Genomic DNA, 17,957 nt, shown 5'->3' with positions numbered 1-17,957 from the left:
CCTCTCTGTCGGCCCCTCCTCTCTTGATTTCTCTCTGTCCTATCCAACAACAACGACAACAAATAGGGAAAAATGGCCTCCAGGAGCAGTGGATTCATAGTGCAGCCACCGAGCCCCAGAGATAACCCTAGAGGCAAAAAGAAAGGAAGGAAAGAAGGAAGGAAGGAAGGAAGGAAGGAAGGAAGGAAGGAAGGAAGGAAGGAAGGAAGGAAGGGAGGGAGGGAGGGAGGGAGGGAGGGAGGGAGGAAGGGCAAGAGAAAGGAAGAGAGAAAGAAAAAAAGAGGGAGTACAGCGGTAGCGCAGTGGGTTAAGCACACGTGGCGCAAAGTGCAAGGACCGGAGGAAGGATCCTGGTTTGAGCCCCAGGCTCCCCACCTGCAGGGGGTCACTTCACAAGCAGTAAAGCAGGTCTGCAGATGTCTGTCTTTCTCTCACCCCTCTGTCTTCCCCTCCTCTCTCCATTTCTCTCTGTCCTATCCAACAACAACATTAAAATAAATAAATTTATTTAAAAAGAGAAAAAAGAAAGAAATAGCCATTTCACTGGGAGAGAAACCAAGACTCACAAATGTTATGTAGTGTCTGCAAGATTCTACAACTGAGATCAGAGCTCCTGTCTTAACTGTCTGTCCCTGCTTGTCCCTCTGAACTCCTTGCCTCTGTGATGTTGCTGAAGAAAAAAAAACTGGACTAATACTTGAGCGAGGGCTCTGACGAGTCTAGGCAAGTCTCTTACTCCAAAGCCAAGTTCCCAGATCCCCTTGCATATTGTAGGCCTTTGATTCCTGTCAAACCATGGTCCCTGGAGATAGCTAACACTTTAAACATTTTTAAATACATTTTTATTAATTTATTATTGGATAGAGACAGACAGAAATTGAGAGGGGGGAGATAGAGAGGGAGAGAGAGACATCTGCAGCCCTGCTTCACCACTCATGAAGCCTTCCCCCTGCAGATGGGGACCAGGGGCTTGAACCTGGGTCCTTGTGCACCACAGTGTGTGCACGCTTAACTAGGTGTGTCACCGCCTGGCCCCACACTTTAAACTTTTACCAGCTACATATATGCTCTAATGGGTATGAATTTTTTTTTTCTTTTTTTTTACAAGTAGCTTTCAGGGCGATGATGAAATGTTGAATTCCTGGATGGAGAGAGTATATATAGGTCTGGTAAAGAAGAAAAAGGAGCAGACAGGGAGATGACTCAGCAAGCAGAGTACAGGACTTGCATGTCCTGGGCCATCGTAGTGTGTTCTCTCCCATCTCCTCTTCCTCCCCTCCCCCCTCAAGAAGATAAATAGGACCAACAAAATAGCTCACTTGGATAGTGTGCTGATTTGTCATTTGTGTGTGTGTGACTCAGGCTGGAGCTCAGCCTCCACTGCACTGAAGGAAACTTCCATGCCCTAATCCATCTCTCTCTTCTCTCTCTCTCTCTCTCTCTCTGACTTGTTGTCTCTATCTAAAACTAAAAAGTAAATATATATATAATTGGCAGCCTGGAAGGTGGCACAGTGAATTAAGCATTGAATCCTTAGGCATGTACCAGAGTGATGCTCTGGTTCTCCTCTCTCTTTCATAATTAAATAGACACATCTTTCTTTTTTTTTTTTTAATTATAGGGTAGGAGATTGAGACACCAATGATAAATTTTTCTTCTCAGTTTTGTGTGAAGACTATAAAGTAGCAAAAGTCTGCATGTTCTTGCCTCTAAATATCACAGCTCAAGTGGGGAAGATAAGATGTCTCCGTGAGTGGTCCGGGAGGTGGCACAGTGGATAAAGCATCAGACTCCCAAGCATGAGGTCCTGCGTTCAATCCCCGGCAGTACATGTACCAGAGTGATGTCAGGTTCTTTCTCTCTTTCCTCCTATCTTTCTCATTAATAAATAAAATCTTAAAAAAAAAAAATCTCCATGCAGGAAATGCATTGTCATCCCCTGAGAACCTTCACCAAGTAGGTCCTCCATCTTCACTCACTGGGGTGCCCGGGGTGCCTGGGGTGTGTGTGTGTGTGTGTGTGCGTGTGTGCGTGTGTGCGTGTGTGCGTGTGTGCGTGTGTGCGTGTGTGCGTGTGTGCATGTGTGTGTGTGTGTGTGAGAGAGAGAGAGAGATCTCTCCACCAAGGGGAATGTGACAGGAAGACTACATCTGTCTTATTTGCCAGCGTGTCCCACCACTGGGCAATCTGCATTAGTAGGTCCCCAATAAATGGTTGGGGGTGGGATGTGAATGAATGCAGGGTTTTTTGTTTGTTTTTATGTTTAAATATTTATTTATATTCCTTTTTGTTGCCCTTGTTTTATTGTTGTAGTTATTATTATTATTGATGACATTGTTGTTGGATAGGACAGAGAGAAATGGAGAGAGGAGGGGGAGAGAAAGATAGACACCTGCAGACCTGCTTCACCGCCTATGCAGCGACTCCCCTGCAGGTGGGGAGCCGGGGGCTTGAACCGGGATCCTTACGCCAGTCCTTGTACTTTGCACCATGTGTGCTTAACCCGCTGCACTACTACCTGACTCCCATTTTTATATATTTTTAAATATTTATTTGTTTATTCCCTTTTGTTGCCCTTGTTTTAATATTGTAGTTATATTACTATAGATGTCATTGTTGTTGGATAGGACAGAGAGAGGATGGGGAGGGGAAGACAGAGAGGGGGAGATAAAGATAGACACCTGCAGACCTGCTTCATTGCTTGTGAAGGGATTCCCCTGCAGGTGGGAAGCCAGGGGCTTGAACCGGGATCCTTACGTTGGTCATGCGCTTTGTGCCATGTGCGCTTAACCCACTGTACTACCGCCCAACTCCCGGTTTGTTTTTTAAAGGCCTAAATTAGGAGTCTGATTTCTAGCTTTGCTTTGTCCCTAACCCGCCCTATGCTCTGTCCTAATGTCAATATGACAACACAGCCCCTTTCTGGGCTTTATTCTCACTTACTACAACTGTCTCAAATGTTCTGCTATCCACTGACTGTGTCGAACTCACAGAGGGAGATGTTGTGGGGTTGGAATACCCTCCATTGGTTCACTGATAGTGGCAGGATATGGCAAAGAGCAGTGGGGCTTCAGTGATAGCTGTGGCTGTGCACCCCCAACTTTCAGGCAGTGAAGGGTTGGGCTGCAGAGGAGACTCACTCTGCAGGTGTAAGTGCTTCACTCAAAGTGCCTGTGATACTTGCTGCTATGTGGAAGGAAGAGGCTGGGGGAGAGCACAGGCAACTTCCTCCACTCTGCCTGACAACAGGCAGCAGAGTGGTGGACTCTTTGTGTTTAAATGTTGCTGGCCTTGGGAACATCTCATAATTAACCAGGACTCTGCCCAGCACACAGAGCAGGCTGCATGGCATTTCTGGACCCCTATGACCCTGACAGGCTGGGAGGGCCTGTGAGGAAACCAAGGCCTCCAAGGGGAGGTGACCTGCTGTGTGGTCTCAGGCCTACTGAGTGGCAGAGACAGGACCAGACTCCAGACCTGCTTTCCTCTGCACCCCCGCTGCCACCTGGGTGGGTGTCAGTCACATTCTGAGCACCCCAGAAGCTGCCCTGGGTGCAGGGGAGGAAGGGGAGAACCCCCACACAGCCTCACTCCCTGAGGCAGACTTGCAGAGCTGCAACTTGCCTGGCTGGCTCATCTGGGAGGGGCATCCTTCCCCCTGAATCCAAAGCCTAATTAGTTGGGGAACACAGGGGCAGTGTGTCGCAGGTGATGTGCTGCTGCTTGTGTGAACTGGGCAGCGTTATTTCCTGCAGGCAGGGGAGGGTGTGGAGAGTTTCAGCAGGCTGGCGGATTTTTTCCAGCACGTTGTCATTTCTCCGCTGATTGAGTTATCTCTTCTGTTACAGGTGGAGAGAGACTTTGAAAGGGAGTATGGAAAACTCCAGCAGTGAGTGTCAAATCCCAGAAAGGGCAGGGGCCGGGGAGTGTGGAGAAGGGCTGGAGCCTTGTGCCAGCCTGGCTGCCTGCTTAGTGCCCAGCCATAGCTGCTATTGGCCATTAGCACCCTAGGGCTCCAGGGCCCACCAGTGATGGCTCCTGACAGTCATTCATTCATAGCCTTTGGGTGCTTGGCCTCATGCAGACCTTGTGGAGGCCCTTCAGTCACTGGAAAAGCCCCACAGAGGGGACCCTTGTCCTCCTCCCACCAGAAGTCAGACTGGGCTTCATGGGGGCAGAATAGTGGGGTGTAGAGGGGACAAGGATGGTCGGTGTGGAAAGACGGGCCCCAGAGCAACTTGCCAGCACCAGGCACCTAGACCCATCTACCTGCCTTGCAGGCTGGAGGAGCAGACCAAGAGACTGCAGAAGGACATGAAGAAGAGTGCTGACGCTGACCTGGGTAGGTATCCCGAACCACCTGGCTCATGTGGGGTGCCCCACTCCTCCTTTGAAATCAGTGCACTTTGTGGGTGCCCCAGTGTTCCTGAGAAGTGGCTTGAGGTCACATGTCATTAGCAGACCACCACAGCTGCTGGCCTGAGCCTGGAGTCCTGGCTCCATAGCCTCTGTGCTGACTCTATGCCAGTGCCGAGACTAGGCTGCCCCAAGGAAGCCAGGAGGCCACAGCGCCCTGGGATGGGGGCACCAGGTGAGGAGGCACACACTGCTGACGACTTCATATGGTTCTAACCAAGGAGACAAAGGCAGGATTGGCAAAAGCTTTAGAAAGAATAAAAAGTGGCCTGAAAAGTGGCGCAGTGGATAAAGCACTGGACTCTCAAACATGAAGCCCTGAGCTTAACCCCTGGCATTCATTCGCATATGTCAATGTGATGCTCTGGTTCTTTCTCTCATAAATTTACTGAAAACAGAAAGAAAGAAAGAAAGAAAGAAAGAAAGAAAGAAAGAAAGAAAGAAAGAAAGAAAGAAAGAAAGAAAGGAAGGAAGGAAGGAAGGAAGGAAGGAAGGAAGGAAGGAAGGAAGGTGGGTGATGGCACACATGGTAGTATATGTAATTACCATATACAAGGACCCAGATTCAAGGGAATTCTCCACCAGAAAGGGAGAAACCTTAACAACAATGAAGCCAGGCAACAGGTGTCTCTCTCCCTATCACCCCCTTTCCTCTCAGTTTCTATTGTCTCTATCCTAGTAAATAAATAAATTAAATATTTGTTTAAATAAATCTTTGAGGGGGGGCACGTGGTGGTGCAGCTGGTTAAGTGCACACATCACAGTGTGCAAGGACCTGTATTCAAGCCCTTGATCCTCACCTGCAGGGTGGAAGCTTTGCAAGTGGTGAAGCAGGTCTGAAGGTGTCTCTCTGTTTCCTTCTCCACCTCCCCCTTCCCTCTCAATTTCTGTCTCTCTATTCAATAAGTAAATAAAGATAATTTAAAAATTATAAAAATAAATAAAGTAAATCTTTGAAAAGAAATGAAAGGAGGGAACAGTTGGGAAGACTGTCTCCCTGTACCCAGCCTCTGACTTTCCAGAGCTATTTTTCTCCAATATTTCATTTAAATAAATAAACAGAAGAGGCTTTACAGAAATGTTCCCAGTTTTATCTAGATTCCTGTTGTATTGTTGTTGTTGTTGTTGTCCTGGCCTCACTGTTCCAGTATGAGTTTTTCAGATAGAGAGAGACATATAGATAATGAGGAAAAGAGACCACAGCACTTAAGCATACTCCATTAGGAGCTGAGCTCAAACCTGGGTCATGCGTATAGCAAAGCAGCGCACTACCCAACTGAGCTTTCTGCTGGTGCTAGGTTCTTACTTGTAATGATGCTATCAAGTTACGAATTTACTCCATGGTCAACAGCCTCTGCACAGATTTTAAAGAATATGTTTTCTCGGGAATTGGGCGGTAGCACAGTGGGTTAAGCACATGTGGTAAGAAGCGCAAGGACCCAAGTAAGGATCCCGGTTCAAACCCCCGGCTCCCCACCTGCAGGGAAGTCGCTTCACAGGAGGGGAAGCAGGTCTGCAGGTGTCTATCTTTCTCTCCCCCTCTCTGTCATCCCCTCCTCTCCATTTCTCTCTGTCCTATCTAACAACGACAACATCAGTAACAACAATAATAACTACAACAACAATAAAAATAAGGGCAACAAAAGAGAAAATAAGTAAATATTTAAAAATTAAAAAAAAATAAATAAAGAGGGAGTCAGGCTGTAGCGCAGCGGGTTAAGCGCAGGTAGCGCTAAGCTCAAGGACCGGCGTCAGGATCCCGGTTTGAACCCCCGGCTCCCCACCTGCAGGCAGGTCCCTTCACAGGCGGTGAAGCAGGTCTGCAGGTGTCTGTCTTTCTCTCCCCCTCTCTGTCTTCCCCTCCTCTCTCCATTTCTCTCTGTCCTATCCAACAACAACGACATCAATAATAACTACAACAATAAAACAACAAGGGCAACAAAAGGGAATAAATAAATAAAATAAATTTTAAAAAATAAAATAAAAAGAATATGTTTTCTCTGTTGCATCAACACTTCTGGGAAATCTGCCATTTCCAGTCTTCTCCCATAATTTCCCCTTTTGCTGGAGGACCACAGTTCAGTCCCAGCTTCTAGAGAAGTCCAGAACAGTAGTACAGTAGTCTCAGCTTTGCTGGGATGTAGACAGGATTGGGTGAGCAGGGGGTCCTGGACTTCCATTTCTCTCAGAGCAGAGTAGGCCCTTCCTTGTGTGGGAAGACTAGGTGGAGGGCCCCTCACTCCTCACTTGATGGCAAGGCAGAGTGACCCCATAGTTTCCTGGGAGATGAACCTTCCTCTTAGATTCTTTTTTTTTAATACACACACACACACTTCTGATAGAGACAGAGGAAAGGGGGAGATAGGGAGAAGTATAGCACTGCTTCAACACTCGTGAGGCTTCTACCCCACAGGTAGGGGCCAGGAGCTTGAACCTGAGCCTTGTGAACTGTAACATGTGCATTCTACTAGGTGTCTCACCTCCCAGACCCTCCTCTCAGATCCTTAGACTTGTTGTTTTTACATTTAACTCATTTGAAATCAGACAGCCTTCTTTCCTTTTATTTATATTTTTCCTGAATCCAGGACCTCCCACATACATGATTTCACTATTCCTGGGCCACTCAGGACTCTCAAGTATGAGGTCCTGAGTTCAATCCCTAGCAGCACATGTGCCAGAGTGATATCTGGTTCATTCTCTCTCCTTTCTCATTAATAGATAAAATATTTTTTAAAAGAAAATTAGTTTTTAAAAGAGAGAGAGAGAAAGGGAGAGATAATGCAGTATGGGAACTTCTGCTGCCTTGGTACCTACCTACATGTGGTACTGGGGCTTGAACCTGACACACATGCATTGTCAAGTAAGCTGTCTCTCCAGGCTTTTTTTTTTCTTTGATATTTTATTGATAACATTCAGTAGCATAAAACTGTAAGAAAGGCATTCAAAGATTTGCTTCTCCCTGAAATGGGTGCAGACACTGTCCAGCACACACGGCCTGCTCCCTCTCTCTATCTGCCACTCCAGAAGATCCTTGACAGATAACAAAGTCCTAAAAATGGGGACAAGACCAGGAGCTCCTGCCTCTGAGCAGCCCTGAGACTTCTGGTCTCCCCATCTGTGAAGCAGGACGTCTAAACACATAGGCAGGCCATGGGGGATACAACACCAGAGAGAGCCTTTGGTGTTAAAAGTACATACCCCATCAGGGCCTCCCAGTGCAGTGCTGCTGTCTGACCTGGAAGAAGGTACACTCCCTGCTGAGCTGCACTCACCCCATCTGTCAGATGGAGCAGAAGTCCATCTACCCCAATGTCTGCTGGGCTGTTTGAGTCCTAAGTGAAAAGTGGGTGCCTAGGAAACTCATCAGAGGCAGAGCACAGACCTGACTTTAAAGTGAAGCCTTGTCTGAGTTTTCAGCTTCTGTCATTGCAGAGAAAATTCTAGGGGTAGGGGGAGAGTCGGGGGGGGGGGGGCATGCTGGCTTGGCAGTGTCTCCAGCCATCTGAGCCTCAGCTTTTTTTGCATGCATTTCCTCCCACGGACTGCTCAATGAGACTAGGGGCTACTAAGCCATGCCTAACCACACAGGTCTGACCTTGGCTTGCCAGTAAAGTTTTATTGAAACACAACCACACCCAGTTGTTGCAACAAGCATCATCTGGCCCACAGAGCCTGAACTCATGCACCTTTAATCCTCCACAGTAAGGTTGCAGCCTCCCCACCCCACCCCCACCCCCACCCCATGTAGCGCACTGATACATGCTTGTCCACTGTTAGTTTGGAAGACCAAGCTTCCCCTCCCAGCAACCTGGAGGTTGTTTTTTTTTTGTTTTTTTTAATTTAATTTTTTTTATATTTATTTTATTTATTTATTCCCTTTTGTTGCCCTTGTTGTTTTATTGTTGTAGTTATTATTGTTGTTGTCGTTGTTGGATAGGACAGAGAGAAATGGAGAGAGGGAGGGGAAGACAGAGAAGAGGAGAGAAAGATAGACACCTGCAGACCTGCTTCACCGCCTGTGAAGCGACTCCCCTGCAGGTGGGGAGCCGGGGTTCGAACCAGGATCCTTATGCCGGTCCTTGTGCTTTGCGCCACCTGCGCTTAGCCCGCTGCACTACAGCCCGACTCCCGGTTGTTTTTTTAAATACATGTTCCTGGATTCCAGACTTACTGAATTGGGATCTTTAGAGCTAGAAATTTTTATCTCTTACTCCTTCTACCCAGGTGAGTGACTCTGTTAGAACCCAGGGTTTAGAAAGTTAAGTGATCACAACAGGTAAAGCTGCTGTAAAGAATTTCCCAGAGCATCAGGCATGGGCTGAACCATAAAGACAGTATCTTGTGCTGGTCCCTTGTAGTTTTTATGGCCTGTAGCTATAGGTGGAAGTCAGGCGTGACTGTGGGAATGGAGCAAATCCTGAGAACAAGACCTTGAGGCCTTTCCCTTTGCAGATTAGCAAACTTGTTTTTTTTTAATATATATTTTGTTTTGTTTAAAAGAGAGAGAGACCACCATACTGCCCAGCTTTGGCTAATGGTGGTACTGGGGATTGAACTTAGAACTTTGGAGCCTCAGACATGAAAGTTTTTTTGCATAACCATTATGCTATCTCCCACAACACACACATACCCATTCATGAACTTTTGCCTTCTTACAGCCATGTCCAAATCTGCTGTGAAGATATCCTTGGATTTACTCTCTAATCCCCTCTGCGAGCAAGATCAGGACTTCCTGAACATGGTGACAGCGCTGGACACGGCCATGAAGCGGATGGATGCCTTCAACCAAGAAAAGGTGACTGTCTAGGGAAAGTTATATGGGGCCTCCCAGGGCTTGGCCACCTCTTTGAGGGGCCCCAGCACACCAAGTCCTAAGCCTGTGGGCTCTGTCCTGGTCACCTTGCTTGAGCCCAGGCCTCACCACACTGAAGGAAACTTCAGTGCTGTGGTCTCTTTCACTGTCTCTACCTCTCTGTCTCTATCTTAAGAAAGAAAGAAAGGAAGGAAGAAAACTTAAGAGTGGGCTGTCGAAATAGCATACTGATAACACAAAAAACTTTTCATACCTGAGGCACCAGATGTCCCAGGTCTAGTCCCCCACACCACCATAAACCAGAGTTGAGTAGTGCTTTGGTAAGAAAAAAAAAACAAAAGCTTAGAGTCTTCCCTTCTAGGAAGAGTCTGGTTTCCTATAGCCACTCCCATCTTGAAGTCATGGGTATTTTTTTTTTTTTTGACAGGTGAACCAGATCCAAAAGACTGTGATTGAGCCCTTAAAAAAGTGAGTAAAAGTCATCCAGGGGTCACAGCACTTCATGGGAAGGAAGGTCACCTGGCCACTTGAGGACCCAGTATTGTTTCCAGCATGAGGCTGACAGGAGATTCAGTGGCCCCCAGCCACTCACTTCAGTGGGAAGCCCTGTGGTCACCCGGCATCTCAGCCCTCCCCGTGTTGACCATCATTGTGGTCCCTTAGCCTCATCCCTTCATTGGTTGGGAAGCGCTGGGGTCAGAGCCACTGACCTCAGCCAGGAGCCCTTGGCCAGCAATCAGTGGAGATGAGCGAGGCCTTTCATCTCCCAGCCAGACTGAGAGCAGCTGCTGGCTCTCTCGGCTTTTGAAATGTAGGGGAGGCCGCACACAGGGAGGGTGCAGCCGTGGGCCCCTCCTGGGACAGTCCCCTAACTCATGGTTAGAAATTCTTTGCAAGACTCATCCACCTCAGGCAGACCCTGGTCAGTGATCAGAGAGGCCTATTCCCTGAGTCCCCTAAGGGGGTGGGTTGGGGGTGGGGGACTGGTGGGGCCCTTGCCTTGAAGCTCCCGAATCGCCTCATCTTCTTCCCCAGCCGCCCAGGCAGCCATGACCCCTTGGGCTGGGCTGGCGGCATTGCTCCCTGTTAGCTCTCCTGCGGTGGTCCCTGGCAGTCGCCTCTCCGGGTGGGTCGGGTGAGGAAGCTCTGCCTAATTTCCAGGAGGCTGGATCAGGGCCCGGGAAGGAGATGAAGGGAGAGGGTTTGCAGCCTCCAGCCCCTGGCACCAGGATGCTGAGCTTGTCACTCCCTGTCTGGGTCGGGTGGGGAGAGGAGGGCTCCTTTTAAGTCATGCAGTCATGGCAGGAGACTAAACCAGCTCTGGAATGGGTTTCTCCCAGCACCCCGCCTCCCAGGCCCTGCCCAGCCCCTGGCAGGGTCTCTTGATGATTGGGGTGCTGAGACTTGAGGTGGGAAGTTTAAGGAGCCCCCACAGCCCACAGCCTCAGACAGGGAGCCTAGAGGGAAGGGCAAGGGCAGAGCCCACCCTGCCCACAGGGTTCCAAGGACTGCCACGGCCACCCACAGCTAGAGCAAGCACAGTAAGTCAGGGGACACCAGCTCAGAGAACGGGGACTGACTGCTATCTCAATTTCGTAACCAACAACCAACGAGGCGGTCTTGAAATCTGATTCCTGGCTCCTGGAGCCAAGCAGAGAGAAATCCCGGCTGCTTCCCACCACCCCGGTGGCCCACCACCTGCCAGGAAGGTGGGTGAGTGGTGGAGGGGGCGGCCCATCTCCGCCATGGATCCACTGACTTCCAGGAGCCCCCCAGCTGCCTGGCTCCACACACTGGCTACTCCCAGCCTCACCAGCCCAAACCACAGGAAGTGGCACTGCCTGACCTCCTCTTGCTAGGAGGGAGCTCCCAGGGACCCGGCACCGGAAACAGGAAACTGCAGCTTTCCTGTCCTCTGATGGAGAACATCTCCATGTGGCCACTCTGCTGCCCCCAGCCTCCCCTCAGGGCTCAGCCCCTAATCCCATCTCTGGGCCTTGTTCACATGGTCATATGGGGATGCTTTCAATTTCCCTTTCCTGGTGGGCGGAAGATCCCGGCTGTGTGGGCACAGATTGAGGAATGGCAGGCATTCCCTATCACGGCCGGCTGCTCCAGCCTACTTCCCAGCCGGCCTCACTCACCCACCTCCCTCTCCCTGCCTCTTCACCACGCTCGCTCATCAGGGGGAGGCAATTCGCTCCTGAACCCCAGGACAGGCGAGAAGCAGGCAGTCCTGGTGAGGGAGAGGCCTCATCATTTTCTGAGAAGAACAGTGATGATCCCAACCAGGGGGCTTGTAGCCTAGAGAGGAAGCCATGATGGTATCTCAGCCACACTCACTGCCAAGGTGGTGCGGGCAGGGTCCCTTGAGAAGTACTGCCTGGACAATCTCCATCACACCCTGACCTTGGCCCAACCTGACTGTGTCTGTGGTGGGGGAGGGAGCTGTGGGAGCCTGGGGTGGGAGTGTGTCCCAAAGCTTTGGCCTGGGGATGTCCTTGTTCCACTCACTGCTTAGCTCTCACCCCCAGCCTTGTTCTGTGGAGGCCCAGCATCCAGAGAGTCAGCTGCTGGCCCTTCTAGAGGGTCCAAGGGCTTGTCTGGGGACCTGTCCGTGCTCTCACCCACCCGAAGGTTCCACAGCCAGGAGAGCCATCCTCCCCATCACTCAGATCTCACCCAGCCTGCCCCACAGGGCAAGTCCACTCTGTTGATGCTAATGGGACAGTGGGGAGTGGGGACAGTGGGGGGAGCTGTGTGGGGCAGTAGCTGGAGCTCAGGGTTAGAGTCCTTGTCCCTGATTTTCTATCCACATCTCAGAAATGCAGCATCTGACCTCCTGCACAACTGTAGTTTCCCAACGTTGTTTTTTAGTCACCTGGGGTATCACTGAGATTTGGTGTCTGCATGACTCAACCAGTCCTGGTGGCCATTTCTTTTCCTTGATAGAGGGAGAGAGAAAGAGTAAGAAACACCTGTAGCACTGCCCCACCACTTGTGAAGCTTCCGCCTGCAGGTGGGGATTGGGAACTGGAACCTGGGTCCTCACACATGATAACATGTCTACTCAACCAGGTGTGCCACCACCCAGCCCTTTGCTTCCTTGTTTTTATATGAGACAGGCACCTGCCTGCCCCTTAGGGGTACAAAGCCAGTAGGATCTGTGACAGTAGGATCTGTGGCTTCTTGGAGTAACTGAGGGTGCTGAGGTAGGAGGAAGAGGTGGCCACAAAGGAAAAATGGTTTTTCTGGTGGGTCTAACAGCAAACACTTACCCACTCCACCCTTAGAGGACAGCAGGGAGTTTTGCTTCCCGAAGGCTAAAGAATGGCCTGCAGACACAAGCACCTCTACACTGCCTGTGCCCTAAGGGTGCCAGGCACAGGTGGTAATCTGCACCCCAGATCCATGGCTCACTTAACCCCACCAGCTCAGGATTGGGCCCTAGGCCTGGATTTGTGTATGTTCTGTAGGCCACACCCTACTTTTAGTCAGCAGATAACCAAGGGGGAGGAGAGACAGGACAAGTGAGCAGTGCTGCTGGGCTCAGTCTGTGGCTGTAGAAATGCCCCCACCCCCACATGAGTGCCACTCACCCTGGGACTCCTTCCCCAAGAATACTAGCTGGATTTAAGGGCAAGAAAACTCCTTCCTTCCTCCATACTCTTTCCTGCCTGCCTCCCTTTCTGGCCCAAGTGCTGGGGCTCCCTGCAAGCAGATTGATTCTAAGCAGAGAATCAGGGTGGCTGCTCATGGCCCCTGGTCCAGTTGGGGTGTATGGGTGTGGGTTAGGTTCTCAGGCCCAGCTGCACCTGCTCCCTAAGCCACATGCTTCTCAGCTACCAGCCCGTCTCCACCCAGGAAGGAAACAGGCCTCCGGGAGCATATGAGGCATCATCAGAGCAACTGCCTTTGGCCAAAGCAGTGGAGCAGCTGCCCCCAGTGTCCCCACTGCCCAGAGGCCCATTTGTCCTGAAGTGACCAGTCCCCACAACCCCATCTCTACATCACCAAGCAGGCCCATACCTCCTGCCGAGCAAATCAGCCAGAGGCTGTGCCCACAAAGGGCCAGCTGGTCTCCCCAGCTTCTCAGCATCTCCAGTGAGGCCGGGGACCTGTGCTAGAGAGACCCACGGGGAGTTTGAAGAGCCCTTTGTTTCACCAAAATCTGCTGCCTGGGTCTGTAGCTGTGTTCAGGGCATTTGATGCTTTAGCCAAATGTATATTCTCAGTGCTTGGGAGGAAGTAGCCACTACTGGGTCAGGGTACTCTTGATTTGTTGAAACTCTTAGTAACCAAATTCATGCTTTTGTTCCTTTAAAAGGCAGCCTGGGGAGGGGGGAATAAACATGCTTGTCTGGTACCCTAACAGCATGACATCATCGAGCTCACAGGCCCTAGCAAGGTCCCTCCTGTCTGCCCGCCCAGCCCACCTGCCGGCTTTATTCTAGGATGCTGCCCCTTCTCTGTCCACTTAACCCCGTGGCAGGCCTGCCATGCCTTCCCCATTATTAGTCACATTCATGAGGGAAACGTAGCCTCCCTGAATGGGGCCAGGAGACCCAGTCCTGACCTGTCTGTCCAAAGACACCACTGCCCTTCCCATCTGGAGATGACATTAGTGTGGGGACCAAAAGTCCCACAGCATCCACTGCTGCTCTTTCAGAATGGCCTGTCCCCAGCATTTCCCTGTGGGCCATTTTGGTGATGGGGAGTTTTCTCCAAATGTCTGACTTTATGCTTGGGCCTCCTCCATAGTGGAGTCAGCTGGGCTCTCTCTCCTTGGAGGTCTGTCACCTGCTGGTGGTATTGTAGGGTGAAGCAGAGAACTGGGTCACTTGGGTCCTCACCCATCACTGCCTGATTGGATGCTGACCAAGTCATATCACCTCACTGACTGGAGTTTCTTTCATTTTGCAAACAGGAGGGCTGGGGAGGCAGCCTAATGGTTATACAAAGAGGCACTGAAGGTTTCAGATTCAACCCTTAGCACTTTGATAAGCCAGAGCTGAGAGTGCTCTTTGGTTGGGGGGAAAAAATCATTTTGCAAATTGAGAATGTTGAATGTTTGACTCTGCCAGGCCTGTGGGATGACGTGGGCATAGGGGAGAGCAGAGGCTGTGACACACCTCCCTGACCCAGCGTGTCCTGCAGGGGCAGCACAGTGACCCTCACCCACCTGTCTCTGGCCTCAGCACTTTCATTCACAGCAAAAGCCCAAGCCCTAGATCCAGGCTGCACTCAGTGGGTGCTCACTCACTATTTCCAAAGGATGATGTGCTCCCAGCTCCCAGAATGCTTGAACCAACCAGACTGTCCCTGCAGGTTTGGCAGCGTCTTCCCCAGCCTCAACATGGCAGTGAAGCGGCGGGAACAGGCCTTGCAGGACTATAGGAGGCTGCAGGCCAAGGTAGAGAAGTACGAAGAGAAGGAGAAGACAGGGCCAGTGCTGGCCAAACTCCACCAGGTACCATGTGCTCACATGCTTAGCCCCTTCACCTGGGGACCAGCTCAAAATCCCTGCCCCACCCCACACACACCCAGGTGTTGGCTCAGCATCCCAATGTGGTCTTCCCCAGGCCCGAGAAGAGCTGCGGCCGGTGCGAGATGACTTTGAGGCCAAGAACAAGCAGCTTCTGGATGAGATGCCTCGGTTCTACAGCAGCCGACTCGACTACTTCCAGCCCAGCTTTGAGTCCCTGATCCGCGCGCAGGTAAAGCCACCCCAAGTGACAGCCAAGCACCCCTATGTTCAGCAGGTGGTCTTGGGCTTTGTGGACACAGCTCTTGGCAGCTAGAAGTCTGATTTAGCTTTTCTCTGCCTGTCCATCCCGGCGAGGAGTCCATTCCAGGATGGAATCCAGGGCTCGGTTCTGTTGTCTCCTTGGGTTGCTCTTTGGTTGAAAAGGCACCTTGTTTGTCCTGTTCTTCCTTCAGTCTCTCCTCAGTGTAGTGGAAGGACAGCAGGTCAGGTCCTGCCTTCAGCACCTCATTTTGAGGGCAGGTTCTTTGCCTCCCTAAGCTCAAAGCCTGGGGTGGGGGCTGAAGAGCTCTGGGGACCCTGCATCCTTCCCCTCCCACTAGTTTGTCCTTTTTCAGTGGGAGACATAGAGGTCTTGCCTTTTATCAGCCCTTAGAGGAGCCCCTGGACATCGGGGTGCCTCCTGCTGGGATGCTTGCAGTAGATAGGCAGACCTGCTCAGTACTAGCAGCCCACAGGCCCACCCTGCAGCTTCTGCCCTTTTCTCTTGTGCCCCCCTATCTTCAAGCTGTGAGCAGATGGTAATGCCAGTGCTAATGGGCCCCCGTGGGGGGGGGGGGTGGCAGCTGACTACAGTGTTCAGCATCCAGTCTTCCCACCTTCCCGGCAGCAACAAGGGAAAGGGCTGCCTGCCTGTTTGGTCCCTGTTTGGATTGGGTGTTTGGCACCCTCCAGTGGACATTGCTATTCTTTTTGGAGTCCACAATCAGGTGGCCTGAGAAAAGCCCAGGCTCCCATCTTCCACATTTGGAAGCCCCTAAAATCCACAGTAGCAGAGTTCTGAGCAGAGCTGACATTGAAGCTAATACTTGTATCCGGGACCTGGGTCACTCCAGAGGGCAATAAAAGCTGGGGGTCCCCACACTTGACCCAGAGCATCCCCTTGGAGGTCCAGGCTTCCTCCTAGATGCTGTACCTGAGCTTAGGGAGACCCTCCCTGAAGGTGTTTACCCCTGTGCCATCATCCCCACCCCTGCTCCTAGCCCTACACACCTGCGTGCTTCTGGTGCTCAACCCTGTTGCTGGAGGAAGGAAGCTCCAGGGTGCCCAGTCTCTGGCTGGCCAGGCTGGTATGGCCTGGGGGCTAGAGATGCCCTGTATCCAGGCATCAGGAGGCCCAAGGTTGTTTATTGCCACCTCAGCACCACCCTCCCCCTCCTGCGACTGCTGCTGCCATTAGTCACTGGAGAAGTGAGCATTCCTGGTGACTCAGCCACTGTGCAGTGCTGCTTGGGCAGAGGTGGGGGGTGGTGTGCCACCCCCTGTCCAAGCCCTACCCCTGAAGTGACAGCAGTATGTAGAAACCTTGATTTGGCTCTCCCTCAGCCCTGTGGGTGTGTGAGAGACAGTCCCCAGAAGCAGTGCAGCCACACACACATGGCCTGGCCACCAACCCTGACCCTCAAGCTGGGTGCCTGGCTTCTCCAGGAAGCATTCCTTCTTCCCGGAGACAGCTTGGAGCTGGAGGAGGTAGAAGTATAAAATGCTTACACTTGGTCATGAGGTAGTGGAGACTGAGGCAGAAATGGCGCCTGTCCTACCCCAGGAAACCCAACCTGGGCAGGCGCAGGCCTAGGTCTAAGCAGCCCTCAATCGTTTTGAGTCACTGATAGGTGTCCTTACTGCTAGGCTTGCTCCTGTGAGCCTTCCAGCCCACCCCCAGTGTCAGCCTTCGCCACGGCTCTCCTGGGCTGAGATGGGAAGGGAGGCTGGGCCTTCCTCACCTTTACTCCCAAGACCGAGGTTTGAGGAAACCACCCTACCTTCTCCCAGGGAGCAAAGCCTCACTTTCCCTACTAGCTCTGACAAAGCACCAAGTCCCCAATCACAGATGAAATCCTGTTTCCCTAGCACACAGGACACCCCTTCCTGTTTCCCTCATAGCCAAGCCCCCTGCACCTCGCTGAGGACCTCCTGCTTCCTCCCCACTATGGATTTTGCCATCCTGAGTAGCAAACATTCTGGAAGTTTTAGGCTGGCACACTGCTCCTGCCAGCTCACCATACAGCTAGGGCCATAGGCTGAGGGGGTAGCAGAGGTGAATGGAAACATGAAACCAGTCCTCCTGGGTAGGGTCCTTCCACCTCAGACCACTAGCTGCCTGGGAGTCCAGGAGCCAGGCACCCACAGACCTCTCCCTGTCCCCCTCCTCCAGGTGGTGTACTACTCTGAGATGCATAAGATCTTCGGAGACCTGACCCAGCAGCTTGACCAGCCTGGCCACTCGGACGAGCAACGGGAACGAGAGAACGAAGCCAAGCTGAGCGAGCTCAGGGCCCTTTCCATTGTAGCTGATGACTGAGCTGCCTACCCTGGGAGACTCCCAGGACCGAGCCAGCCTCTGGCCTTTGCCTTCTTCATGTTTAGGCTCAGGCCTCAGCCAGAAAAAGACCTTCCCCTTGGGAGAAACGCCTGTGGGCAGGTTAGGCTCTCGCCCACCAGCCCTATGGAATGAGCCAGGGCCTGCAGACAGGTAAGCAGGATAGAAAACCCCAAGGGCCTTATTCCCCAAAGAACCGTCCAGTGCACCTCCTGGCCTTGGGCCAGAGCATGTCTCTTGCCCACTGTTGAGTCCTTTGAGGTATTAGCCTTACCTGTGTGATTGGGATCGCATCTACCTCCAAAAGGCCCACCTTGGGGAGCCCACCCACATCAAAGACATTTTCCTGAGACCTAGCAACACGTCTCCCAGCACCACAAAGGCCACTCAGCCTACTTCTCCCCTTAGGTCACATGCAGGAAGAACCCACATCCTGCAGGTTCCCCAGGAAGCCAGGACTCAGCTGTATAAATATCCTATCAGGGCACGCTGAGAACCAGGCCTCTGAGCAGGAACAGTGGGTCTGTGTCGTATCTGAACATTTGGATTAATTTTTTTCAAGTAAAGTTTTCAATAAAATTTCCATATAGTACTGTACTGTAAAAGGAGACGGCTATCCCATTCTGCTGAGCTAGAAGGGGTCC

The 17,957-nt window shown here is 51.5% G+C and overlaps 1 protein-coding gene across 2 annotated transcripts in view; it reads left to right on the top strand.

The window, feature by feature from the left end:
• Window positions 1-17,921, top strand: part of BIN3 (bridging integrator 3) — a 55,023-nt gene extending 37,102 nt beyond the window's left edge. For both annotated transcript variants that reach the window (XM_007529116.3, XM_060178827.1), the window contains 7 exons: window positions 3,849-3,889; window positions 4,281-4,342; window positions 9,075-9,211; window positions 9,657-9,697; window positions 14,558-14,699; window positions 14,812-14,946; window positions 17,149-17,921. In XM_007529116.3, the coding sequence (XP_007529178.2) occupies window positions 3,849-3,889; window positions 4,281-4,342; window positions 9,075-9,211; window positions 9,657-9,697; window positions 14,558-14,699; window positions 14,812-14,946; window positions 17,149-17,295 (705 nt within the window). In that variant the 3' untranslated portion in view covers window positions 17,296-17,921. The remainder of the gene's footprint in view (window positions 1-3,848; window positions 3,890-4,280; window positions 4,343-9,074; window positions 9,212-9,656; window positions 9,698-14,557; window positions 14,700-14,811; window positions 14,947-17,148) is intronic.
• Window positions 17,922-17,957: the final 36 nt, after the last annotated feature.

The sequence above is a fragment of the Erinaceus europaeus genome, chromosome 19 (genome assembly GCF_950295315.1).
Source record: "Erinaceus europaeus chromosome 19, mEriEur2.1, whole genome shotgun sequence".
Taxonomy (NCBI): Eukaryota; Metazoa; Chordata; class Mammalia; order Eulipotyphla; family Erinaceidae; genus Erinaceus; species Erinaceus europaeus.
The sequence above is the reverse complement of the archived record's forward strand: the minus strand, read 5'-3'. Positions and strand labels throughout refer to the sequence as shown.